Genomic DNA, 26,309 nt, shown 5'->3' with positions numbered 1-26,309 from the left:
GACCTTAGCAGTTCAGTGGAGTCTGTCTGGTCCCAGGGGTTTGGGGGCCTCCCGGCTGAAGAAGCTTTCGTCCCCTGTTGTCTGGGTACCGTAGCTAAGGCTTCCGAGCCGATGTCAAGACCCAGGTATCCGGCAGTACTTGGCTTGGGTGAAGCTCTCAAGGACAGACAGAAACACGGGTTGTTTAGTTGTGTAGGAGGATGCGACCCTTTGCCGCACTACGGAAACCATCAGAGTCATTATCGCCAAGCTTGGGGTATATGTCTTGAATCATCCCTCAGCAAGAAGGGAGAATAAATCACACGAGCACTCTGGACTTCAAAATGTGTGTCTACGTATAGGTGTCATATCATATGCACGACCAAAGGCACCAAAGCAGCTAGAAAACGCGGTTTCAAAAAACCACACGATAAAATTACTCTTAAAGCAAAAATACGATAAACTCGGTACCAAACTTCCAGTAAACTTCAGAGATCAACGGTTTTAGTCCCACTCACAACGTCTCCTCTCGCCGCCTCTCCTCTCTCATGCATGCATGCACAGAACTTTAGGATACTCGTAAATGGATGGCCTTGCAGGAGAAACGTTGGAATGCCCACATCACGCAGCGGCCCTTTTTTGAGCGAGCAATTTTTGAGTCAGGAAAAATCAATGTGTACTCTATGTGACTGAATCTGGCGGGCTGCTTTGTGGTAGTCTCATCACATGAACTATTTCTAGCTTCATCTTGTACTTTGCGTGACAAGTTATCGGATTGGATGCCACATACGATCGGTATTTTTAGCCATCACATATTCGTAGATTAACTGAGATGCACTTTTTGCCTATTGAACGATGATCAATAACTCTTCCGCCACCACCCCGGACTTGATCAAGCCTATCATATATGCTGACCTGTATATAATTTAATATGTAGATACTGCCAGCTGTCATGAGATACAAAAGGTGGTGTTGATGATCGAAGTGCCGGGTAGCTGATAGCAAAAGTGGGCTTAGAAACCCTTTCAACAAGGGGGTAATTCCTGGCTGGGATGATTGCGCAAAGGGCGCCGCAGTACAAATAAACAGAGAGACAGAGAGAGAGAGAGACTTGTAGGTGCCTCGTTTACTAGTCGTGCCCTGATTTCTTCGTTCCTGACCTGGGCCTGCAGACGATATGCAAGATGGGCAAACCAATGCATTCTCCTGCGTCTCGCTTCAGCACCACAACGGAGCCACGGATTGATCGATGCGATGCGGTCTGCCGTCCGGCCGCTCCATGACCAAAGCCAAAGCCATCCTTGACTGTCCATCACGAGTTCCCGCCTGACAGTCCAGGGCATGGTAAGAGTCGACCACCCAGGACGATGCCATTCCTTGAATATCATGGAGACTCGAGCAATTGCCGTGCGGGCTCGATCAAGATTTTGTGGAACCTGCTCATCAGTCCCCTTTTTTTTTCACTTGACGAACGAACATCCATGATATCGTCTCTCAACCACGAGACCACTCAGCCGCAAGCTATTGCTGTCACCGACTCCCCGCCTCATGAACTTGCGCACAGCATTGACCAAGTCGATCAAACAAACTGGGACCCTGCTTACCATCGACGACATGACCGAAACCGCACAATCCTTCCGTCTGACAGCATGCAGCCTCCGCTGTGACCAATGTCCGATGTCGCCTCAATGCTAGACAATCAATAGATCGTGAAGACTACCAAAAGATCAGCAATATTGAATTCCTCGTCAGCAACCAATATGAAACCAAGCTTACAGTATTAACCTCGGTCACATCACAAGCAAACAAAACGCCCAGATAACGTTCCCCTAAAATTCGAATTTCCCCGTCTTGTTGGATCGTCATCTACACCCCGTGCCCGCTTCCACGCCATCGAGCGTCTAGATGCCACCAAGACTGGCACCAATTGCTTCATCTAAAGAGCCGGCTCCAAATTAGTCTGCCACTCGGCGCAAAAGTTAGCATGACGGCGCTCTCGTGGTTGATCAATGGCGTAAACGCTGAGCGCTGGGAGACGTTGCGCCCCTTTTCTTCTGTCCTTCTAGAGGCGGAATGTTTCCAGGAGTTCGGTGACGCTGGAGCTAAGCTTAAGCGCTCTCTGCGTTCTTTCATCTCACGAAGTTGGCCTCTCCCAAACGCGATCTGCCCTCAGCTCTTTAAATGAGGGTTTTCTTGTCATGCTTTCGTCATCCACTAGCCGCTGATCGTTTTCTGGAAAGAAACAGGGTTCTCGCTTGGAATCAAGGAAACATACATAGCTGCTCCGAGAGTGGCATTGCTCATTTTAGTGAAGACCAGAAATTTGGACTTGCAATGGCTGTGCTCGATACTTAAGTTAGACTTCAATACTGCTTAGGGGCTCGCGCGTATGGTTCGACATTTGAATCGGTTTCGTTTGGGGCAGCGCCATTGAAGAATAATAACTTCGATCTGGCGTTTCGAACCATGGCTCTAGATGCTCCGGAACCCCGCGGACAACCGTTAAAACCGCGCGATGTGGCGTTTGACGTTGGTGTTTGGATGAGTTGATGCCATCATCACCACCATTAGCGATAAGTCTCTGAAGCTGCAGTAGTCTTCAGCGCCTAATGCAGGGCCCATGACGACGGGAGACTCCAGATTGTGTGCCCAACTCCGGTGATTAGATATCGACAAATTGGGAATCATTTTGGGCCACGACAAATGGGAGGAGCGCAATGACTACCAGTTGGCACCTTCTTGGAGATGTCACCAAATCTGCCAGTCATTTGAGTTAACGGAGCAGGAACCTCATGGAGGCGCTTGCACCGGACATTTGCCTCCTGACTAAGCCTCACTTTTCATTGCGGTCGAGTGTCGCCTCGATAGAGCTTCAGGTCTCCTAAATTGACTTGACTCACCTAGGAAACTATTACCTAGCGACAAGTCTCATTCATTGTTGAATCCTACCAAAAGGTGATGACATCCAGCGACCTGTGCCCCAGTGGTTCGTCCAATACCTCCTCAAACTTTGTCTCTCGTGGCCAATAGCCCAGCACAGATCAACAATCGACCCTGATCCCCTAGGCCTCCATTGTTCGACGGGCCGAAGGAAGATCATTGGCATCACCTTCAAGGTCAAGGTCACCGCATGGTCTCAGTTCCCAGCTACAAACCATTCATTGCTTTTTTTTTGCCTCCATTTCCTGCTCATTCTCTGCCGCTTCAGCTCAAGGCCCTTGGGCCCCTCATCTTCACGCCATACAGCTCCTAGTGACATCAAACCCCTTTCGAACACCCTGCCAGGGGACCACCTACCGCTAGCTGCCAGAACTGCCAGGCCAGGGGGAGGGCTGTCTGATCCCTGACACCTGGTACCGGACCCCTGCTTCCGCGAAGCCTCCCCGGTACCAACGACGGCTTTACCCCTGTTCATATCCGTCCCTGTTATACCGGCTGGGTTGCAGTTTACCACAACGACACGATCAATTGCTAATTAATTAACGATTTACCACTGTCAATCGCGGCTTAGGATGGGCGTTCCCACCAATACAATTTTGCTCAGGTCTTTAATTCGCAGGCGTCATTGAACCCTATTGTTACTCTACTGCAAACAATCTAATGTCAGCCTTGCCTCTAGCCTCAGCCGCCCACGTTAATCAATCACTGACATTCCCGACTGTAACCTTACCAATATGGTCTTGGTTTGCGAGCTACATTCTCTTCCTTCCTCCACAAGAATCTTACACATCTTGTTGGCCCCCAAAGGACACACGACACAATCAACATCCCTTCAATATATTTCTCACAGTATAGAATCCGCCCTTACGTATAGATCAACCATCCATCCTTTAGCAACACCCCGCAGTCACAGCCGTTATGGCCTATTGATTCAAAGCAGTGGCACCCGTTTTAAAGTGTTACACTACGTGACTATTCAACTGTTGGCGATTTGGCACTTCGCCACAATGCCGAAACCATAGCAAACAGTTGCTCACAGTGCAGTTTATCAACCGTGATGAATAAAACGATCTTGGTATGAGGCGCCCACATCACACATCGGAACTTTATGAATTGTGCGCCACTAGTTTATGAGATGATCAACTGCTGTGGTCGACTTTCTGAAATGCCCACGGATTGTCGGGAAATTAGATCCCCGCGACAACTTGCTTTCTTTATGGCTGCTCTCTAAACCACTAGCTCTTAACATATACCAGTCACAAAGTTCGATAGCTCGATCTATACGAACTTCGACTGCCACAGCACCTTCGCTCCTCTGCTTCTCCCGAACCCGAAGTGCATATTCTAGGTTCAAAGCAGTTGGCCACAATATTAGAAATACAAAGTTGAAGAGCCGGGGGTCGTGTCTCGCAACCTTGCACCTCAACGTCAGCATCTCCAGACTCCTTGCAGAAGGCCGAGATCACGTTATCACCATCAACTGCTTCCAGCCGAGGCAAACTTCATCCACATTACCAACACGCATATGTTTGCCTGGGGGTGCTTGTTGGTTGAACGTGTACCAGGTGCAACAACGAACGTTGTCAAGAGAAGTTTGCTTCCCAAAGAAAGCCACGCAAGATACAAGGATACCGTCTGGTCGACGTCGTCTCCACTTGACAATCGTCACCTATGCCTGGTCAACAGCCTCCGCGCTGTTCCGTTGCTAGAGCTCTTTTGAGACATGAAATTGTAACGAACAATTTGCTTCCGGTTTGGACGATCGTTTCTTCCAGACCCGGCACGGCTGCTGTACAAATGGCACACAAGCCATCAACCTCCGCTACGAAGTTTGATCAAAAAAGTTCTTGGCTCTAACTTGCTGCACTTCTGCAGAAGGGTTCCACAGTGCTGCATCCTTATGCATATTCCGTGTCTCACTTTTGGAGTCGAAATATGCAAGCTGCAAGTTGGGAGCTTTCTGGTACGGGAAAACTTTTCGACGGGGCCATTTTCCCTCTGTCTGAATCCCACGGCCTCTTGAGTTACCGGACCGCCGGAATAGCAAAGATATGCCATTTCGAGTAAGAAGCATCCGCCTGGTGGAAATGCTGTATTATGGAGTAGATCGAGGACTTCTGGGTCCCAATGCAATGTTGAGAGACGCCCCTGTCTGCTACCTACGATCTAGGGTTGCTTGCGGGGCTGGCGGAACTGAGCAACACGAATTGTCTGATTACTCAGTGGACTTTTTATTTTCCCTCGCGAGATCCCGACTTTGGCCAATGAATCACGCTCTCTCCGAAGTCCGAGGACCTCGATTGCTATACGGCTGCTATAATCATGGTACGAGAAAGGGCCGTGTGGTTAGAGGGTTGAGTGTTTGTCTCCCGCATGTACTGTTCCTGGAAGAGATGAAAGTTTGCTAGTTGCGGTTCACCAATTGAGCTAGCTGCACAATCATCTCCCAACACAAGGAATATGTTTGGAGCTTTGCGCTAACTATTCATTTTCACACTAATCGACACATCAATCAAAACGTTGTCCTGTTTGTCAAGATAACTTAAAGACGGCAAACAGCTACGGGTTGTTTCATCCCGCGCCGGGCCGCCTCTCATTCATACCAAGAGATTGGACCGCTTTTGCAATGGTTCCCACAGCCTACAGATCACATACACATGAGGGTTAGCCTAAGTTAAAAAAAAATCCATTCCGGTGAAGAGACAGCAAAAGCAATTGTACAAGACTATGGATACGTCATGCTGTTTAGCTTATTTGTCAGGCAGTAGTGCGTGCTCGCTTGTGGCATTGTCTGCTAAACGAACGTTAGTTCGGAAACGTTCAACCGCAACGGACAGACGAGGCTTTGGAGGATCGAAGTCGACTGAATTTGAGAGGCTGAAGCTGAAAATCCAGGCTCAACGCCATGCTCCGATTTGTTGCTCGGGAGGCCAAGGCCCGGGGCGGCCGGCACAGATCTGGTAGGCGTCAAGATGAGAGCAGATTGATGTCCCACCAACAGACCCATCTTTGATTTTGATCTTGGATGGGATTACCAAATTTGGGGGTAAATGGAGGCTACTGCGGTTGAGGAAGAGCAACAACATCTGTCGAGTTTGCTATTCTACCCACTTCGACGGCAACCTAGCTTATGCTGTAGTGCGCCACCAAAGATGCGGATTGTCAATCTAAAAGTCGGGAATCACTCCCATTGGATGGATCTGATAATGGTACCTGAAACTGGAGGCGCCGCCCGTGGCGCTTGATCGTCAATCTGATGTCCAGGTTTGCCTTTTTAGGGTCCTGTCGTGATCGTCACCGAGATCGAACTGGGAAAATGCCACGCGAATAGGGTGCGATGTTGACCAAAATAGCTTTCGTCAGCTCGCTAGAGATGTGGCCTTCATGCTGTGCCTATCTGATCGATATACGAGATGCTCGACGATATCCAAGTATGAGATGGGAGCAACTTTGGTTTAGAGTCGTGAGCCAAGGAAACAAGAAGAGGTCTGTGCTAGTTGACAAAGGCCTCTTTGATACTCAGAGGCAAAACTCCCACATTGGCAATGGAGCTAACGCGGCATTTCTCGGTTGTGATATTTTTATCACAATCTACTCACACCATCAGGAAGCTGGCACGAGTACTAATGCTAGATAGAGACCAGTAACCTGGTACGGTAGAGTCTTCTCGGCAGCTCTAAGACATTTTGGAATTACCGCGCCTGGTGCCATTTGATTCCAAGACATGGACGGCCGGGGAGAAGTCCCTAGGGCCACTAAACGAGGTCTACCTTGCCCAAGATTTGAGGCTGATCAAACGGTTACTGGTACGCCTTGATGGCTCTTCAACGCCTGATTTTCTTGGTTCAACCTGACGCTATCACCTCGTGGAGGATGGATCCACTTGCTGGGATAATATACGCTTATAGGATTCTCTATGTTCATAGCAAGAGTGTTGGATATTGAAACTTTACGACGCACGGATACCAGTTTATCTACCCATGAACCCCTAGTCGGCTCGTCGTCCCGTGCGAGCTGCCTCAAAAGCACAAGCGTTGCTTTGACTTCTGTCTGTGATATCGCAAGATCAACCTTTTTGCTTTTAACAGTACCATCTGCTGTCCGAGCATACAAGGATCTTTTACGATGCAATCACAGAGACACCCACAACCCGGACATGGCGCGCGGGACGAGTACAGCAGAAGCTTCATTGGATCGGGTCTTGTACCCAGACCAAAGCTGATGAGGAAAGTGACGTCTGATCAACTGCCGATGTCGCCTACGGAGCTTGGCCGGCATATTGTTGTGATCGACAGCTCGGACAGTTGACGCCTTCGAGTTCCGGCAGTAGTGTGATTGATCGGAAAGACGCGAAAAGTTGGCCAGCGTTGAAAGCTAACAACCATATTATCGTACGAAGAAAGCGGAATTCTCCCCGTTTCAACACACACCAGAATACTGTATGCATGGCGTCGATCCTACCCAGACTGTTGGAGGTTGTCAGCTAAGGCTAAGAAAGAGCCAGCTCTCGTGCTGAAAGTTCCCTGCTTAAATTTCCCGAAATGAGGTGGGCTGTTCGGAAGCTACACTCAGAAAGCCAAGCTCCTTCGAGGATGGTCCAGGCACGTTAAGACTGGCATCAGTTCATAATGAGGTGATGCTGGGCTGTACGATAGCGTTGTGAACTTAGTTGACCAGTCATGAAGGCTCACAAAACGTTTCAGGAACTTTCTGGAGCGGTCTATGAAGCTGCCTCTGCACACGCTTGTAGTATAGCGGGCGTAGATGTCCATTACCCGAGCTACGTTCCGAGATTCTGTGACTTCTGAAAGCTCGCCATGATCGACTCTCGTTGTGCTTAGCAATTGTCTTCAAAGCAGTCCCCGCACAGCAATTTTGGGGCAAGATTGACAATATGGTCGATTTTATGGCCGATGCTCGTCGCCCAAGTGGATCCAACCCCAGACGATGTTGCTCTATACAGCCTCTCATATGATATACCGTAATTTTCAGGTGAAGAAAAGTCCCGAGTTGGAGTTGTAGTCTAACCGCTCTACTGGGCCTCGTCCCCTCGGTAAGAGTCTTGGATCATGGGGCTGTCACGTTGACGATGATCATCACGATCAGTCCTGAATTTACAGCCTTGGATGCTCTCCACCACATACTTGATCCTATTTACAGTGAAATCATTGCTACCATGAACAAATATTCCGAGCTTCGGTCTCCGACGTCGCACCGATACTCGAAATTTGGTTTCCAGTTTGACAAATGAGAATGGTTGTCACTCAACTAAAAACTACCCTGGAGCATTGGATACAACCTCCGAACTTTGTCGGTTCGTGGTGTTACACTCAAAGAAGAACGGTCAAGGAACAGTTTATATTGCACGACACAGCGTATGATTGATGTAATTGCTGTCATACGATGTTTGGAGTACTGCTGACCATTCTATGAGAAGTAGGAGCGTACCTTGGTTGCAATATGACGATGACTGCGAATTCAAGTGTCCATTGTCACAGGGCGTACGCAAAAGGATGCTTTCGAGTCAGTCAATCTGACGATCGCTACTCCGATTACCACCAGGACCGATTGGCGATGACTCTATATTGATCTGCAGGTGTCATGATCATCCAATCCATTTACCTGTCACCGACTCCCTTACAATCTCCAGAAGCTACACCACTCACTGCACTGTTGAGCACCATTATCAACACCAGGATCAAGGTTCTACGGAGGAACGCACCGGCCAGTGTAACTCTTCAATGCTACATCGCTACTGTAAGACCGCCAGGGCCATGTGCAAAATGGCAAGGTGCAAGGATTCTGTGCTATGCCATACCGTACGTATATTTATTCCTTTTTGCGACTGACTGTTGTGTCTCCACGTGGGGTATCTTTACCAAACACGCAAGGGAGACGCGCGGACCGTTCCACTGTCAAGACATTCAACGGTCTCGCAGTTGGACAATGCACGCTAGGTCCTGTCTCCATGCAGTTGCTGCCATGACATGACGGACTCTTGCGGTGTAGGAATCATGATCCGAAAGTAATCCCGCGCCTGTACGCGTCAAGCGCGTTTTTTTCGGGTAAGAGATGAGACATTGTTGGACTAACAGGCAACTATTGAGCTCATTGGCGCATGCTAGGTCGGGTTCCTGCATTGATGTGTGGATGCAGGGGAGTTGTCACTTTCTCAATGCCACCCTGTGCATGTGAAGTTTGAACTGAGGGAATATGATATGATGTGACTCTGATGGCCGAGGAGAGGGATCGACAGAGAGGCCAGAGTCAAGCAGATCAGAGGGAAAATGAGGTGACATTTCCCCATGAGTTTGATAAACTGGGGAACATGGGAAAAGGTGGGAATGGCCTCAAGCAAGAGAGGAGTTCCCTGCATCACATCGCATTGCGTCGTATCCGGATCCTTGGCAGTTGGAGACAGAGAAAAGCTGGATACCCCACCTCAGATCTTTTCCTTTACTGATGCTGAGAATCCTGATGCGAATTCCGAGTCAGCTTGGGTACTGGTTCTTCAGTGATCAGCCAGGATATCCCAACTCTCGTCTGTTTCAGCAGCAGCATCACGTCATCTGACACATGGGGAAAGATATCGACTGCCGTGCGATTCAAACACTGGAAGCATCATCCTTGAAGGCGAGTCAAACCAGTTCAGTTGACTTTGGAGCTTGTAATGTCATGTCATGTCATGTCACAAGCGTAATGCTCGATCGAGACATGTACATGTGCCTGTCTACTCGATACGATGCTCCGCCAGTTGCATTACGTGTGCTCTGTTGTGCCTCGATTACATACAGCAATTGCGCCTCTCCGGTGTGGAGATGAGGCATATGCATGACTGATGGAATATCATGTAAGCTGCAGTAATGGGAGGCAAAAAGTGATGAGGCCCTATAGGCTGTACGTCCATCACATCGCACTGCAGAGTATAGCACAGCGGTTATTGATTGACCATATCATATCACACACAGGTTGACTTGCATTCTGTGCTAACTGCAGCCAGGTTTAGTCCGTCATTTCAGCTAAGCCATGAGATTGAGATAGTCTTCAGGCTATTGTATTGATAGGGCACATCTCACATAACAACAACCAAAAGTGCAAATATTTGTTATCTGTCACAATCGCCTCGAGGCCCCGTTTCTTGGCTTCGTATGCTTACTTTACAATGGATCGCTGGGTCAGTCGTCCCCTTGATTGATTGGTGCGACTCCGAATTTCCAGCAGAAGAGAGAGACATGCCGGCGCTAGAAACGCCTCATCCTGACCGTTGCAGCACCCCGGACGCAACACGGCCCTACTCAACTTGGAGGAGGCATCTGAATTGAGGCACCGAAAGTAAGGCGAGACGAGAGACAAGATGAAATGAGACAACAAATCCATTGAATTTGAGCATCAATGCCTCGGCAGATGAGTATTGGAGTCGATGACTGACTCGCTGAACAGAATAGCGTTGTAACAACAACGACTACGCAACACGTGCTTGACAAGTGAAGGATATCAGATGCGACATGAATTGATTCTCGACTGTGATCCTCTTCAACTCTAACAAACTTGGTTGACCGAACGTCAACTCACAAGAGCTCTTTGGCGATCTGTGCCATCCCCGCCTTGGTTCTCATTCAACTCAAAAGCGCCGAGCGCGGCCAGCCTTGTCCCTGTCCTCATCCTCAAATCCTACGGTAGCTTCACTTCAGTTGCTTTTTTGCCTTTGCCTTTGCCTTTGCGGGCCTGTCAAAGTAGGCGGGAATCTAGCCGTTCAATCCGGACCAATTCCAGCCAGAGGCCGTACCATCTTGGGCATAGCTTCTTCGGCTCACCAACTACAACCGTCTCGACCGCTTCCCCATTTATGTTACCTTGCCGTGACGAGGATTATTTTATAATGGACAGGGTAGGGATACGATAACTGTTGCCTGGTAAATTACACCACACACGCCACACCCCGCCTGTTACATGATGATCGACTTGATGAAGCTCTCGAATTGGGAACGCTGAGGTTACAGTAGGATAGATCGCTCAAATAGGGCCACTTAGTGCTATAACGCGGGACAGATTGGGTTCATTGGGCTCGAAAGAGGACCCTGAACATCAAAGACCTTTTGCTTTTTACCGGTAGCAATGGTAACGCAGCAGTGCTAACGGATAAGCCCTTTCTGCATTAGACATGCATAGACCATGAGAGACGGAACACCACTTTGAGACGGTCTGAGACATTGTTTGAATTGTTCAGACAACGAATTGGAGCTTAACTTCGGCAAAGGATATGACCGAAGATTGACGAAAGAGAACGGTTTCAAGTTCAGTCACGACGATGACGATTCTAGCTTGACAAGAACCGAACAACAGACGAGATGAGAGAACCCTCATGGCTCAAGTAAAGCCAAGCTAGACTCACTCGAGATTTCGGGTAGCCAAGCCTGTGGCACCAAGCAACGAGCCAAGCATGGGAGCCTCGTCTCGTCACCGTGTTGTCGGGATCAACCAATTCACCAAGCGAAAGGAAGGGAGAAAAGATGAGATATCACATCGTACACACCCTCCCCTCACCTCGGAACCGGATCCAACAGTACCCAGGGATCAACGGCGTCCCCGTGATACCGATACCACGAAACTGCCCATGTTATCCCCTCTGTAACTTAAAACATGGTTACATTGTTGGTGGTACAATTCTGATGAGCCTATCTCATCTTTTGGTGAGCAATTGTATCTGTATCAGCTTCACCAAATTCCCCAGTCCATTGCATTAGTGAGGCCTGCGGATACAAGGAAGGGCCTTTTTTCATCTGTCCCGTCCACGTGGTTACATACCCTTGTCTCTTGTCAAGAGGCTTAGTGCGACACTTCTGAACTCTCGCCTGCGGCGGGACGAGCGGACTTGATTGTTTTGTGGTTTGTGCTATGGAATTAGTCTGGCTTTACGGTGACTCGACGTGTTTCAAGACAGATGAGTTAACTGTTTGAACAATTGAGAATCCGGTTTGACAAGAGTCGCAGCTAAGAACTAACTCTGTCATAAGACGTAATTCAGCTGCCAGATAGACTAGGCCTCGGCAAATGATCAATCTGTCAATGCAAGATAATCTCGATTCCATTTACCAAGAGATTGGGTCGTGATAGACTCGAATGAACGAACTACGATCTGCTATCTTGAAATGGCTAGTGAGTAGGTGGAGGCTCAGTGGATGAACAAAGCTCGAGATACTACATATTAAGTGCTGCGACGCTGCGTGGAGACCAGCCGAACTAGCCGAGCTTCTGCGCAATGTCGTTTGAAGGATCAGGGTTCTATGAGATTGTGCGTTGCCTGTTCGTAATGAAGTGTTGATAGGGAAGATGCTTGGAGAGATGGGTCATGAGAGAGGGGAGATTGAGGCTATGAGGTTCTTGAAGAGTCATGAGAGTTGGCATGACTCGGTTGAGTACTGAGACTTGAGTTGAAGTTGACAGTGAGTTTTCAGACTCAGGATGGAGTTATGATTTGCTTATCTCTGAGATGTTGTCTAGCAGCAAAGCGTTCACGCAAGGACAATAGGAATAGGGTAGTTGGACACATCACAGCCGGGAAAGTAATGCATGTACTTCTCACAGTTCAGTCTGGACCGCGTCATGATGACATTAGACTACCTATACAATCTACCGCTCAACCATGACTCGCACATCACCAACAGCTGCTCTCGCCATCTTCTTGAGCAACGTCCTCTCATCCGCCTCCCGGTACCTCTCCCATGAATCCAGTCCCTCCTTCGCCTGAATACTCAACGTCTCGTAGCCCTGACGAATAACCTCTGTGACCCCCTGCGTCGTCAAAAGACTAGGCTTACGACGATTCGCACCACCTTCTGAAAGCATCTGGTTGTAATGCGCACTAACGTTGATAAGCGTATCAATGGAGTTGCTGTTACGGTTACCCAGGCGGTAGTTCTCTTTGAACTTGGTGAGAACTTCACCGGACTCGACGACTTTGTAGAACAGATCATCGTAGTCTGCTGGCGAAGGGAGGAAGGCTTCACCAGCGGAGAGGGATAGGGCGATGAGGTTAACAACGTGGTCGAGAAGGGTGTCGATGTGTGGTAGATCCTTCAGATCAGCTGTGTATGTAGCCAGGAAGCGAACGATGGAGAGCAAAGACCGGAAGAACTCAGGCCAATGATACTCAAGCCGGGTGCGCGTACGAGAGAGATATGAGATGATACGAAGCATGATTCCAAAGCTAAGTGTGTAAAGACTGACATCGAGACGACGACGAAGATTATGATTCACACCGTCAATAATAGTGTCAAGAAGTGAAATGGCGAGGACTCGCTCGCCTTTGACGAGAGGGAGGTAGGGCTGGCGCTGTCGACACAGACGCACTGCGACACGGGATTCATCACTGCAGATACGCTTGCAGATTGTGGGATCTTCGATCAGGAGACGGAAGACCATTAGGTTAAGATGGGCGTAGTATGTGGCGCGGGGTGAGAGGTAGGCGTGTTGGAGGAGATAGGAGGTGAGGGAGACGTAACTGGCGATGGGTTGCTCAGCGCCTGGTTCAGCTGCTTGTGTTACTAGGTTGAAGCAGAAGAGCTTGTTGGCGTGGGTGAAGTCGTATGTCGCTAGAAGAACAGCAGCTTCCTCCTCAGGTCTAACAGGATGTCAGTCTGTGTTGTGGCAGCACAAAGGGTTGTTTAACTCACAGCTTGGTGAAGAGAGCTTTAGCAGTCTCAACATCATACACAGGCTTCTTCACAGGTTTCGGCCCAGGAGCGATTGCGCCGAGTCCAATCATGTTGAGAGTAGCGCTGAAGGTCCAGCCTTCAGGAAGATCGTCCTGGATGGTGATGTATCGAGACCGAACTGTCTGACACGCTTGTCCCACTGCGCCTACGATCTTTTGAATCACTGCTTCGTTGACAAAGTCGTTTAATCTTTGCTGGTAAGGATTCTGGAACTCGAATTTGTTGTAGTTTGCTAGGAGGCCTAGTAATATGAAGGGTTGTAAGACTTGATCTGATGTTTCTGCGTCTTGGATGAACTGGCATTGTCAGCTGAGAACGGATCGATTTGTAGAGTTCTGTGTACCTTCATGACTGCAGGAAAGAGGTCTCTTTGGATCAGGTACGTCAACAGTGTTGTTTGGTACGCTCCAGCTGTTACCGCCAACAGCACTTCAACTGCCTTGTATCGAACTTCCACTGCTCCGAGTCAGTTGTGCCACCTCTGGGTAGATGCCGAGCCTTACACTCTTTGCTATTCCTTATTATAGCCTCTACAGCGCTGACGAAGTCGGTAAACACGGCATCGATCTGATCGAGTCCTGCGAGAAGGACCATGATATCGGAGCTCGGGTGTGGGTATCGTTTGGAGAGGAGGCATGATAGAAAGACACTGAGCGTCTATCAGGTGTTAGGGCCAATTCGCGTACCGCATTGCGATTGTATACGACTCACGTCCAGCGAGTGCAACTGCGCAAGGCTATGCGAGCCCTTCAGCGCAGCTATACCCCTCGCAAAGAGCTCCTGTGTCCGCACATCGAGCGACAAGACATGGCTGGGGCTCAACTCGTTAAGGATACGTCTCAGGGCGGCGCGATCGGGTCTGAGGAGGAAAAACTCTGCCCAGAAGCCATCCGTCTTCTCTTCATCGTCGTAGTCATCCTAATTCGAGCAAGGGCGATCAGTCGAGGCGGGCGCATGAGGTTCGGCGGTTGCGGATATCTACCTAGCAGTTGGGTTTAGTTCATGATGGGTAAGAGTCTAGTAGTAGAGAGGAAGTTACCTTGAAGAGAGAATCGTAGAGTTGGATGATCTTCGGGGTAAAGACCTCGGGCTGAGGCTGGCGAGTAAGAGGTGACGCTTCCATAGGAGGGGAGCTGAAGGTTGAGAGGTACGATAATGTTGAAGGAGGACGAGTTGCGATAGAGAAATGGGCCATGGCTGTTCTTATCACGTGCACCCCTACTGCATGTATCTTGACTGGTGTTTGTGTTTATTGACACCCAAAACTTGACGACAATAACTATTCAGCACTCGAATTGGAATAGAAGAGAAAATTGCTCGCTGTTTGAGTTGTATCGTTTTGTCCTCCTTTTAACGCCGTTGGCTTGGCCGTTGTGTGTGTGTGCCGACAAAGGTCTCAGATTCACTCTGTAGGACAAGTGTTCGTAACGTGGCTTGCGTAATCGCCATTTACGAGAAACATTTACTGCGAATCTCGTATTACGATAATCATTGATACGAAATTGACGTTACATTAAGACAACTCTCTAGTCTTTCTTAGACGTTGCGTGTGTAATGGAATGTTTGTTCTGGTGGCTTCTTGTTTGGCTGATATGGAAGTACTTGTAACTATAATCTGGCCTAAACCTGAGGTTTCCGAACTCTAAACTATTATCATGTTCATTCGTTTTCTCGTAAGATCTGTAAGGTATAATGGTTTAGATAGACTTGTTATTCTTTGCTACAAGAGAGTTCCAGAGTTTCCCTATGTCTGTCATACTCTCGCTCGCATACTCAGGCACAACACTTACGCCATGATGGTTCAAGTACTCAACCGCTTCTTTTACCTGTGGCTACGCTATAAGAACAATGTGACTGGCAGTGAATCTTTTTGATCCTGTAAGTACCTTAGCTTGTAAACACTACCATGGTCGATGTCATGTACGTTTTATGGCTTGAAAGGGCCTGTGTGCATGTATACATGTATACCAAACCATCGGGTTGGCGAAAGAGTTGGTGTTAATCGGCCCGTAACCCGTTAAAATCTGAGTCAAGTGTATTCAACGATTATGCGGTTGTCAATGGTATTGTTTCTTTATCCTGAGGCCAGGCGCTTCCCACGCCCATGTCACTTGACGGTTCTCCCATGATACCAGCCACTTCGCTCAAATAGAAAGCTTTCAGTTGAAACAAAAGCATTGCAGATGATCACTCTACACATCTAGCTGGACTGCCTTCATGGTTTCATCAAGTTCTCCTTGTAGTGAACAATACCAACGGAGCCGTGATGACTAGCAGTGAGTCTTTGGAGTCCAGGTGGTGAAGTTGACACAGCAGTCGCATGCAGCGTCGTCCGCCTGAGTTCAGTAATTGTGATAAAACCTTCTACATTAGCTGCAAAATTCCACCAGATGAGAAAAATGCTGGCCATTTCCATGAGAGAGGGATGGGTCAAGAAGCCGACTGTTGTACGTCATGGCCACGATCGTGAATACTTGCGCAAGACGAGAAAGCCGCAAATGTTGACAGGTGAAAACTACTGCATATTATAAGTTTAACAACCCGAATATATGAGAACGATGAGTTCCGATCTGGAGTAACTGATCTTGGTCAACTCTCTTAATCAGGGCATGAGAGAGGCTCTTATTCCAGCTGTTTGGAAGATACAGGAGAACTGCCTAGAGTATATTTGACATTTAATCTTTGTAGGTTACATAAATTTAGATGGTTTGTAGTATTCAGGGTGAAAGGTGGTAAGAGACCTTGTGACACAACCGTATAAATGCATCCATCTCTGAAACCGCTCTATACTGATATAAACGTGACCAGAGAACATTCGTACCGTCATATACCACTGGTTATTGATCGGCTGCCTTGATAACCCAATCATGTCTCGAGTAAAGGGAAAGTAACCTGTGCTATACCATTGAGATCGTCATATCAGCAGGTAAGGAGCTCAGTTACCTTCCGATCAAGTATCAGGACAAAGCATGCACGGAATGGGCGTCAGTCAGATAATACAGGGCACGATAGATTACATTAACGACGTGATCGAGGATATCAATTCCAGGGGATACGTCTTCACTACAGAGATTCCGCTTCTCATCGGCGTATCCCCCAGGTATCGCTCAGAGGGATTACACAGTAGTGCGCACCCAGCAAACTCTACTAAACTGTCAGCGAGACTGTGAATTGTCGGGGGATACTGAAGTACTTCGCTGTTATACCCAGAGTTCAGTCAGTCGCGAAAGTAATTATCGGTTCGTGTTTCCGCACCCCCATTGGAACTCCGATGACAGGTCTCAAGATCTTTTGACAACTACGGCTACTCGTAAATACGGCCTCTCGGTAGGACGAAACTCTGGCGCAAGCTTTACGAGAGGTACATGACTCTGCATTTTTGTTCCTGAAGCGCTGGTTATCATCTCATGGGAACACAAAGCCACACACTCGTGCCTCATGGGTCACCAACCAATCACGAAAGCATCCGTAGGGCTTTGCCTCGCAGACACACTTCACTTTATTGTAAACCGCAGATGCATGAGCATAGCATTCGACTCGTCAAACCTGAAGCTTCGACTGCAAAGAGAGCCTCCAGACATCTCTACCTACATGATGGCCAATTATGTCGTTCATCTCCATCAAACAACCAGCGTAATTGGTTTAGTGGTAAAATTCTCCGTTGCCATTCGAGCAGCGTCGGGGAGCCCTGGGTTCGATTCCCAGATTACGCATTGCCACTAGCTTCAGAGCTAGTATTTCCTTTTGCTGATTGTGTTGTTTTTTGCACTTGTTTTCTCTCACCAGGTGGTCGTGGTGTTGAGGTGCTGAAACTCAATTAGCCACGTCTGTATCACTGGAGTAGCTCCAATTGAAGTCCGAAGCACCATCAAGTGGTCGTTGATATACATACGAGCAAAGATCTTTGACAGTCGTTTTCAGCTTGTCTTGACCAGTTTGTATGTGCGTCGTTGACTTGGACGTTGAACTTTCACACGTGACAATTGACTTCATGCCTCTGGGACGGTATACCTTTTCCCAAGCACGCTCCTTCCAAGAGTCTATCTCGGGTAACCTTAAAAGGTAAGCATAACTGTTCCCCGATAGAACGGAAGGCAAGAGCTGCGTTTGAACTCAGTAGGAGCTGGCCCTCGAGAAAGGTAGTGAACAGCTTGTGTCTTGTTGCTTGTGGCTTGAACACACTATATAGTATGGAGAACTGCGTGTATCTCGCAATATAATCATTAGTTGATCGGCAAAACGTTTGGCATCAGGGAGCGTACTGGGAAGGGCAGTGTATCTCAATAATAGCCACTATCGTCTTCGTTTCCTCGATTATTGTGCCTCTCACTGCGCTCGCGCTCGCGCTGCAGTCGGTGCATTCATGCGAGAAAGACGAGATCAAAGAGCTTGACCATTGGCGCATCTGTTTTATGGAAGCTATTGTGTTGCTGTATAGCTGTTGAAGTATGGAGGAAAGGAGCGAGGATGAGTGGCCCTCAGGACAGTGACTCATAGTGATCATGTATCTAGTGATAACGATGGCCAACCAAGGCAGGGAACACTCCCCGCCATGCATCTTACGTAGTGGATGACTGAGTGATAGTTAGCATGGTTTAGTGCATGTAGTTGTGGTCTTGTGCTTTAATTCTCTGTTGAGCCACGTCTTGCTGGCTAATGTGACTACTTGACTCATCACAAAACTCGCGATGCCCTCATCCACGTTTTCATTACATCACAGCCCCATCCTCCAGCCCTACGGAACCACTTTCCCCAGAATCTCTCACCTAGAATCTCAGCTCCATAAGATCACGATCACCGAGATGGCCCACGAGTTTATTTCACAAAGTTCCTGTTGCGTAAAAGACTCCATTCACAAGGGATGCTCGGCATAGCGGCTTGCAGCGGCTGAAGCAGAACCCCATGGGGATGTACCTTGTCAGTCACAGACAATTGAGTAATAGTTGAGATCTTTGCATTCTATCTCGTAATTCAAGATGTGAAGTCTGGGGAAGTGGAGGACGGTAGTTTAACGTTAATATAGTGTTCTTGGCGGTCAAAATACACAAGTTGTTGATACAAAGTGAAGTTATGGTGATTCTCAACAGACGGCTAAGCAAAGAAAGCTTCTGGAAAGACGGGAGAACACCAAGCATTTGGAGTTATGAATTGGAGAATGCCAAAAAGAGCCTGGACTACAGGGGTAATGTCTTCTGTACAAGTTCTACCTCACCACATGTGAATTCAACACTCTTTCACCTTTCTCACAACCAACAACCCTCGGGACTTGACCGTTCCATAAACACGCCCCATTTGATCCAAGACGCTAATTCACAACAACTCACAGTCTTCCGGCCCTGAAACCAGGGTTTGAGGCGGTGCCCGGGGAAGCCAACAACAATTACCCAACTGGAAGGTGTACACACATTCCTCTCGTCCAAGGATACCAATTCAATGCCTGCAAGACCCCTCAGCCCATTCCCATTCTCCGCACGTCCCCAAAAATGATAACAACCCCGCATCATCTCCAATTTCCATCATGTAAAAAATACGTACAAAGAACTACGCTTGAGCTTAACCTTGAATTCTTGGTCAAACGCTTATTATCTAGCTTATCCTGTGGGACCTGGCCCTTGGACTGTTCTGGGGTGCATGCTCCGGGGAGTAAGTACTGTACTCGAGTGACTTTGTCTGAGGGAATTACCTTGGGTCCTCAGTAGCTGTCGTGTCGTGGCACGATTTGGAGAACCAAGGACGCCGAGATGTGGGAGCATGGTTATGCCTCCTATTCTCCGTATTGTATTACGTACTCTCAACGACTACGAGTCTTGGTGAACAGTGGTGAAGTCGAGACTTGGTTGTTGAGTTCTGTAGATTCTATTACCTATTACCCCAGAATATCCGCCGTTACCGATCTTGCTTCCTCTTCTCAATCTGTGTTTGACTTTGTACGTAACAAGATCCGCCTCAACCTGGAGTTTGTAATGCCAACCCCGTATTCTTCCATTGGTTCTTGTCATTGAGGAAAGGGGTGAAGAGAGAACTCAATAATGTCCATCAGGTGCTCTGCCTTAAGTTGAGGCCGAGTTGTCGTCTCTCTCTCACAGTCTCTTGAGGCCGAGCCCGTGCACAAACCTCAGTATCGCAATCTCAGATATCTGCTTCAACCAAATCCTTAAGGCACTTGAAATAAAAGGTCCTAAATGTTTGACAATTCTGTGCTTTCTGTTCACACGTGACTATCTCAAGCGAAGATGCAATCTCCAAAACTCCACCATCTACCCATATTGACACATAGGGCGCGCTTCCAGGGCGTCATCTCCACACAATGTCAAGATCGAAGTGATTATAGGGCGCGATTGACTACATCTGTCGAAAAAATTTCACTCTTGGAAGTTTATAAAAGGCCATCGTAGAATATTTCGAACCAAACTGGCCTTTGCCACAGCCATGATGAACGTATTGTTGCTTTCTCACCAACAATTCTGGCTTCTTGGCACAACATCCTGGCTAAGGCCAAGGACAGGGACGCTCTTGAGTAAATTTACAGCACGATGTACCCATTGGACTCATTCACCACGCCACCAAGTAACAGTTATACAGCACAAAAGATGTTCGGTTTGGCACAATATCATGCTATTATGGTATCTAACGATAAAAGGTATACAGGAGATTGGTTCTATGATATATGCTTCAAGTCAAGGCGTCTCTAATGTGCAAATGATAGAAACAAACTTCAGAACAAGACCACAGCTTTACATGATCTTGTTGAGGAAGCGTCGCCAAGCGGGCCAAGTGGCAACCTTGGCACGGTAGGCGTTGATCTCGTCCCAGTTGTGCTCACGTCGACCAGTGTCAACATCGATCTTGTCGATTGAGAGCCAACCCTCGCGCTTCCACAAGTAACCAATAGCCCAGAAGACAAGGACAACAGGCAAAGCGAGGTATGAGATGAAGAATCCCTCGACAGTTCCCATACCAGATTCACCAGGAGGAGCAGTAATAGCAACATAGAACTATTGTCTTTGTTAGCATCATGGTTGTTTGAACGCGAAATACGATGACTTACCTGAGCAATAAGGACGAGGCAGATGAGGCCGAGACTGATCCAAGAGCCGACGACACCAAAGGCGGCCCTGAAAGGAATCTCATCCAGAGTGTGGCCTTGTCGGGCCCAAGCCTTGCGGAAGCGAATGTGGGCAAGGCAGATAGAACCCCAAGTGAAAAGAGTCGAGAGACCAGAAAGAGCCAGGAGCCAGTCAAAGATCTCTCCACCCTTGGGATCAAGGTTGACGAAAGCGATGAAACCCATGAGAATGTGGACAGCGACGGAAACAAGGGGGCGGCCACCACGATCGATGTAGGCGAACATCTTGGGAGCATATCCGTTCTGAGCCATGGCAGTCAGGGTACGGGAGCCACCGTAAACGCAAGACACACCAAGAGAAAGAACGGAGACAAGGATAATGACGTTCATGAAGTGGGCGAGACCAGTAAGACCGGAGTACTCGCCGACAAGCACGAAAGGCGAGGCCTTGGCGTTGGAGTAACCGGAAATGTTGAGTCGGTCATCAGTGGACTTGATAAGAAGGCCGATGAAGAAGAGACCAAGAACGAAGAAGAGGGTAATACGCCAGAAAACCTGCTTGATAGCACCAGGGAGAGCCTTGGTGGGGTTCTCAGACTCAGCAGCGGCGAGACCAACAAGCTCAGTACCGGCAAAAGAGAAAGCAGCAGTAACGAAGACAGAGCAGAATCCCTTGAAACCGTTCTTGAAGGCACCGGGGTCCTCTCTCCAGTAGCGTGTGCCCCAGTACTCGTTGTATCGACCGTTGGAAGGACCGCCACCACAGACGAGGACAAGAGAGATGAACATAAAAGCAACAGTAGCTCCGAGCTTGAGGCAAGATGACCAAAACTCTTCCTCGGCGTATCCAATACCACCAAAGATATTGATGAGGATGATGGCAACCAAGAAGATTGCAATGAAAATTCCAGGCGAGAGCTCATCGTTCCAATATTCAATACAGACAGCACAGATTGTCAGTTCGAGTGGTAAAACGGTAGCCCATTGTGCGACATAGTTCCAACCCATGGCAAAACCCCAAGAAGGATCGATAAAGCGAGACGAGTAGATATAGAAACCACCGGACACGGGATACATGACGGCAAGTTCACCGAGAGCGAAGACTATTAGACAGATGTTAGTCTTTTTGTTGGGAGTGTGGAGCGAAGTAAGTGTAACATACCAACGTTGAAGATCATAGCACCGATAATGATGAAGTCAATGAGAACAGATCCAGGACCCTTGAGCCAGCACGTTAGTATCAGACACGACAGCATAGACGGGTAGCGACTTACGCCAGTGTAGAGGGCCTTTCCTGAACCGACGAAGAAACCAGCACCAATAGAACCACCAATGGCGATCATCTGAAGATGGCGAGGCTTCATACGACGATCAAGCTCATTGTCACCAGTGTACTTGCGGCGCTGGAAGGACTCGAGAGTGAGACCATTTCGAGTCCAGTAGCTCTCCTCCTGGAAAGCGAAGCCGCCACCAGTCTGGACATCGCCAGGGTGCTCAGTGACGGTGGTGCCCTTCTCTTGGGACACATTTGTCGGGTTGTCGCTGGAACTCTTTGATTCCATCTTGACGTTTCCCCTGTGGGTAACTCTTGTAGAGTCAGGGATTAAGGAATGATAAGAAAGGTCAAGTGACCTTGGTCTTTTGGAAGAAGAAGAAACGGTGATGGACGGAATCAACGGTCATCGACGAGGGAAACGAGTCTTCTTAAATATAAGTTGGACGAGGGAGAAGACGACCCGGGGTCTCATTAGAGTCGGTGCGCAAGAGGCGAAGACGGCCGCCATAGTGGAAAGGATGGATTCGTTCGACTCGTGGTTCTAGTGAGGCCCCGGGTTTGACTAGGCTGCTGGGCAGGCCCCTAGTTTCCTGTATGTCGCCGATCACCAACAAGTTGGAAGCTCTCAAGCGTAGAACTGCAGTGGAGAGGGTCCGAAGTGCCAAGAGCCGCGATACGGAGGAACATGGATGATTGGGGTAGGTCGAAAGATTCAGATGGCGGAGCGGAGTCCATCACCGACATACGACCAGGACAAGGCGAAGGGAAGGAAGGGACAACAAGCTTCCGATTCGATAGATTCAATATCGATGTCGCGGTTATGCACACCCCTTGTTTCGTGGGAAAGAACGACGCATGCAATGAGAATGAGATTTGGGAAGAGGCAACAGTAACAGCAAAAGGACTGGGGAAGTCGCAGCCACGATCCATGCTTCCCGTGCCGCCTCATCAAAGCGCATGGATTACTCTCTCTCCCTTACACCCCATAGGCTCACTTCTACCTTCCAATTTCACCCGCCATGGTTTAATATCGCTCCTCGTAAGAAGGACTCGACCGTTTCTGAGACATTTCGTAGGCAATGACCAGGGGAAACAAGAGAGAGCTCAAGCCATGCAAGACGATCAACCTAATTCAAGGTAAAGTGGAGATTTGGAGAGGAACGATATCCTTGAAAGACGCTAAACCTTACTCCACTTCCGAGGGAAGGTACCGGTACATTGAAGAGGTACCTCCCGCTCCTGCCTGCCATACTTTGCCCCATCGTCACTTCTGACATTGGTGAAAGGCAAATAATGCCCCTCTTTGGTTTCTTAATTCTTCTCAGGTTCATGGAGAAAAGCCGAGATCTAGCCATTGCTATCTTTGTAATCTTTTACTGAATGATACTCTTACCATACGAAAACTCTCATACAATCATCAACACATGATGAGACTCGGACCATGTTTTTTGACTCTTCTGGCATCCAATATTAAACCTCAGCTGCCAAGCTTTCACTATCTCTCAGTCAGCAATAGACACATGCAATCGTGTGTGCACAGAGCGAACTTTTGTTCCTCCTCTCAGAGATGCGTAGAGGTTTGGGGTCCGTAGGTAACCAACACCATGTGGCAGACATTGCGGAGACACAAGAAGAGCAGTTACAGCGGAATCCTCCAATCAACATTCCCTTATAAGTATTCGGGCCAGATATCAACTTGACGCCGTTTCGGGAGTCTCTTGTTACCGAAACACTGGCTCAGTATGATTCCAAGCAGCTTGGCATCGGTCTCGATGATACCCAAATTACCCATCTCGTACTGCCCCCACCTGCTCTCTTAGGTGATACTGTCACCTCATGTCAGTCTTTCGGTAACTCGTGTTCGATATGAGACTGCCTGAATTGATCCCTTGGGGCCACTCGTGCTGTTCCTCGGTTTCACGACTCTTCACTCGTGCGATTCGCAGGTGATTTTAGTAATTGGCGCCTCCTACCACATCTTGCAGAACGTGACAGGGGGGGAAGCATGCCGAGAAAATAGCTTTCTTCTAGAAGGGTGGCGCAGTGACGAAGTGTGCATTCCCTTGCTGTTTGGCTTCCCAATTGGCGCTAATGAAACCAAAAAGGACCTGCAGTCATCAGCACACGTCGATCGAACGAGTGAAAGGTTGATGAAGGGAAAGGTCAAAATGCTGAGTTGGTCGAAGTTTACAGACCCCGGGCATTTCCCACCGTGGTGCGACATCAGCTATCTTTGTGGAAGGGACTGCGATAACACCAACTCAACAGCAACATCGCGGTTGCAAAACGGTCCCCAGCCCAGGTTTCCCACTATTGATAGCGGTGCGCGGTTGTTTTTGCCGCCGCGGCAGCGGGCTTCCCAGAAAGCGTTCAGCTTCAAAGATGTACCTACAGTACATTACGTTTTATACTCCAGATTCTGAGATCTTGCTTTGAATCCCATCTACGGGGTAATACGTAACAGTTTGCTCTCAACTGCCTTACCCCGTGGGCAAATCGCCATGAATCTGGGGAGAGCTCCATCGTCCTCAGACAGAACCACCAGCAACTGTCCTTTGAGGAAGTCGCTCAAAGTTTTGTACGTAATACAATTCTTCTGACGAGATTTTTGTGGCCATTGCTGTTGAGGCCCCGTTGTTTTGACTTGAAGCATGGAGCACGGGCATGACAAGGCCGGACATGACCGGCTGGGCACCCTTACAGTCCCCGCAAGACCAGTTCCAGCGTTATCAAATGTTGCCCCTGACCTTGCAAGTTATTGTGTCCATTACATGAAGACACGCGACTCAGCTTGAAGTGACAATAAGAGAACAGTCACCATATCAAGCGGTAATCGATAACCGAGTTGGAAGCTTTTGTTAGTGTCTTTTGCATTACCCGTCCCGAGTCAGCCGATTTCACGGGCCGATGAGAGGAAAATTATTACCTGCAATAACCTGCGGCGCATTCTTCATTTGGCTGAAGAGCCGCAGGGGTTGTTTTAAGCATTAAGCTTACCTTCAATGAGCCACACCTGACAACCCAAAAGTCAGCGTGTAATTACCCTAGCTGCAGGTGCTACACTGAACAGTACATTGGACGGTAAACAGTGAGTGCTGACTGGCATGTGTTGGACTAATTCTCGGTTGATAGTTACTTGCAAAGTTTATTACACTGACCAGTTTCACAGCACCAGCTGCTCGAAGATGTCCTCTATTCATTAAGAAAGCCGGCACAGATCTGCTTTCTGCCAAAGCCAAGAGATACATCAAGCCTCACAACGCAAATGCAACCACCCATCGGAATTCCGATGCAGTCTGCTGCAAATCAGTCAGCCTTGCACAATTTCCAGAAAACGTCGATACAGGGTAGCAATTCTGTCGTGTAGGTCAGCAATTTCGAAACTGTCGAATCAGAATGATATCTGACTCTGACGCGTATCTCGAGTGTTTAGTCCCAATACAGCAGGTTGGTTGAATCGGCCGCTGACCTTCCGCTCTAGGCATGTCTCTGCGCCGTAAAACTTTATTGCGGCGTGTCTTAGTCCCTTATCACTTGGCAATGGGTGATAACGAGCTGTTACTTGTCGAGCAAGGGGCAAGTAAGCTGTTGCATATATAAACCCCCAGTTCCGCCAAGACTCGAGCCAAGACTGTTCGCAAGATGACCGCTACACTTCAGGCTGTTCATGCGCTACTTGCCTATGGTACAGAGTACCTAGGTACAGTATGAAGCTTACCCTATCTGCCTCGGTTACGTGACCTCCCGTCGATCCCGTCGCCCCTATCATCTCTGGGCTTTTCGACCCTGCAGCATGTAGCTGTACCTACGCCGTATTGCTCACGACCCTCCGACCAGACGCAAATGCCTCTGCAAATCATGTCGTCAGAAGACTAAGGCTGTTACGCTTAATGACCTGTTCGCCCCACGGATTGACCTTATCTAAACGACACCTTGCCCGCCGAATACAAATGCATCTAGAAGTTCCAAATCGCCAAGACGAACGAGTTGGCAGAAATCGGGGGTCGTGGGGTTGTCCTTGGCATTGGGGCTTCTTGCGGGCGCTGGTTATGTCACGGTAACGTTGTGCTTTGGCCACTTCGGCGATGCCGCTGTTCGCGGTTGAACTCTGGGTATGTCGCAGTGGGATGCAGGGTAATTGAGGTAAAAAATGCTATTGTCGAGCTCTATCAAGCCCCATTGAACTAGGTGGTTATTCAGGCTAAGAGATGGTAGAGAGCTGGCTGTTCTATCTTTGGAAGATGTTGGTGTCTTGGCCAGATATTGTGCATGGCTAAGACGGATGGCTGTTCCAGGGTAAGGGGAGTGATCTCGCTGTCACATCTGATGCCTA

The 26,309-nt window shown here is 48.5% G+C and overlaps 7 protein-coding genes and 1 non-coding gene across 28 annotated transcripts; 3 read left to right on the top strand and 5 right to left on the bottom strand.

Annotated features, from left to right (window-relative positions):
• Positions 1–373: 373 nt before the first annotated feature.
• On the bottom strand, positions 374–3,151 carry FOIG_07675 (uncharacterized protein). 13 transcript variants are annotated; one of them, XM_031207293.1, is made up of 7 exons: positions 2,929–3,151; positions 2,255–2,879; positions 1,756–1,939; positions 1,584–1,695; positions 895–1,472; positions 600–824; positions 417–545 (listed from the first exon to the last, which is right to left on the bottom strand). In XM_031207293.1, exon 5 carries the CDS (start codon positions 1,365–1,367, stop codon positions 1,005–1,007), a length of 363 nt encoding a protein of 120 aa, XP_031062834.1. In that variant the 5' UTR covers positions 1,368–1,472; positions 1,584–1,695; positions 1,756–1,939; positions 2,255–2,879; positions 2,929–3,151; the 3' UTR covers positions 417–545; positions 600–824; positions 895–1,004. The 13 variants fall into 13 exon arrangements, with proteins under 13 accessions (XP_031062826.1, XP_031062824.1, XP_031062823.1 ...); XM_031207301.1 differs by having other exon boundaries at positions 1,584–2,879; XM_031207300.1 differs by having other exon boundaries at positions 895–1,695; positions 1,756–2,879.
• Positions 3,152–3,610: 459 nt separating this feature from the next.
• On the top strand, positions 3,611–5,881 carry FOIG_07673 (uncharacterized protein). Its single transcript, XM_031207287.1, has one exon. The coding sequence runs from the start codon at positions 4,971–4,973 to the stop codon at positions 5,325–5,327; it is 357 nt and encodes a 118-aa protein (XP_031062820.1). The 5' UTR covers positions 3,611–4,970; the 3' UTR covers positions 5,328–5,881.
• On the bottom strand, positions 3,938–4,626 carry FOIG_07674 (uncharacterized protein). Its single transcript, XM_031207288.1, has one exon. The coding sequence runs from the start codon at positions 4,352–4,354 to the stop codon at positions 4,043–4,045; it is 312 nt and encodes a 103-aa protein (XP_031062821.1). The 5' UTR covers positions 4,355–4,626; the 3' UTR covers positions 3,938–4,042.
• Positions 5,670–5,926, bottom strand: FOIG_07672 (uncharacterized protein; the record flags this gene model as incomplete). Its single annotated transcript, XM_031207286.1, has 2 exons — positions 5,670–5,713; positions 5,755–5,926. 2 exons carry the CDS (start codon positions 5,924–5,926, stop codon positions 5,670–5,672), a joined length of 216 nt encoding a protein of 71 aa, XP_031062819.1.
• A 1,798-nt stretch (positions 5,927–7,724) lies between these two features.
• Positions 7,725–13,073, top strand: FOIG_07671 (uncharacterized protein). Of its 4 annotated transcripts, none has more exons than XM_031207282.1 (2): positions 7,725–12,362; positions 12,421–13,073. In XM_031207282.1, exon 1 carries the CDS (start codon positions 8,521–8,523, stop codon positions 8,908–8,910), a length of 390 nt encoding a protein of 129 aa, XP_031062815.1. In that variant the 5' UTR covers positions 7,725–8,520; the 3' UTR covers positions 8,911–12,362; positions 12,421–13,073. The 4 variants fall into 4 exon arrangements, with proteins under 4 accessions (XP_031062815.1, XP_031062816.1, XP_031062818.1 ...); XM_031207283.1 differs by having other exon boundaries at positions 7,725–8,305; positions 8,357–12,595; XM_031207285.1 differs by having other exon boundaries at positions 8,261–8,738; positions 8,894–12,595.
• FOIG_07670 (uncharacterized protein) lies at positions 11,588–14,999 on the bottom strand. 4 transcript variants are annotated; one of them, XM_031207279.1, is made up of 6 exons: positions 14,674–14,999; positions 14,346–14,616; positions 14,138–14,291; positions 13,978–14,090; positions 13,593–13,930; positions 11,588–13,540 (listed from the first exon to the last, which is right to left on the bottom strand). In XM_031207279.1, the coding sequence occupies exons 3-6, from the start codon at positions 14,226–14,228 to the stop codon at positions 12,550–12,552; spliced, it is 1,533 nt and encodes a 510-aa protein (XP_031062812.1). In that variant the 5' UTR covers positions 14,229–14,291; positions 14,346–14,616; positions 14,674–14,999; the 3' UTR covers positions 11,588–12,549. The 4 variants fall into 4 exon arrangements, with proteins under 4 accessions (XP_031062812.1, XP_031062811.1, XP_031062813.1 ...); XM_031207278.1 differs by having other exon boundaries at positions 14,346–14,552; XM_031207280.1 differs by having other exon boundaries at positions 14,138–14,552.
• A 2,266-nt stretch (positions 15,000–17,265) lies between these two features.
• On the top strand, positions 17,266–17,347 carry FOIG_07669. The gene has a single exon. It is a non-coding gene; the product is annotated as a tRNA-Gly (tRNA).
• Positions 17,348–20,033: 2,686 nt separating this feature from the next.
• On the bottom strand, positions 20,034–23,233 carry FOIG_07668 (uncharacterized protein). Of its 3 annotated transcripts, XM_031207276.1 has the most exons (4): positions 21,975–22,929; positions 21,863–21,920; positions 20,683–21,803; positions 20,070–20,629 (listed from the first exon to the last, which is right to left on the bottom strand). In XM_031207276.1, the coding sequence occupies exons 1-4, from the start codon at positions 22,260–22,262 to the stop codon at positions 20,369–20,371; spliced, it is 1,728 nt and encodes a 575-aa protein (XP_031062809.1). In that variant the 5' UTR covers positions 22,263–22,929; the 3' UTR covers positions 20,070–20,368. The 3 variants fall into 3 exon arrangements, with proteins under 3 accessions (XP_031062808.1, XP_031062810.1, XP_031062809.1); XM_031207275.1 differs by having other exon boundaries at positions 20,034–21,803; positions 21,975–23,184; XM_031207277.1 differs by having other exon boundaries at positions 20,041–21,920; positions 21,975–23,233.
• Positions 23,234–26,309: the final 3,076 nt, after the last annotated feature.

The sequence above is a fragment of the Fusarium odoratissimum genome (genome assembly GCF_000260195.1).
Source record: "Fusarium odoratissimum NRRL 54006 unplaced genomic scaffold supercont1.11, whole genome shotgun sequence".
NCBI classification, from domain to species: Eukaryota; Fungi; Ascomycota; class Sordariomycetes; order Hypocreales; family Nectriaceae; genus Fusarium; species Fusarium odoratissimum.
This window is presented reverse-complemented; position numbering and strand designations above follow the sequence as displayed.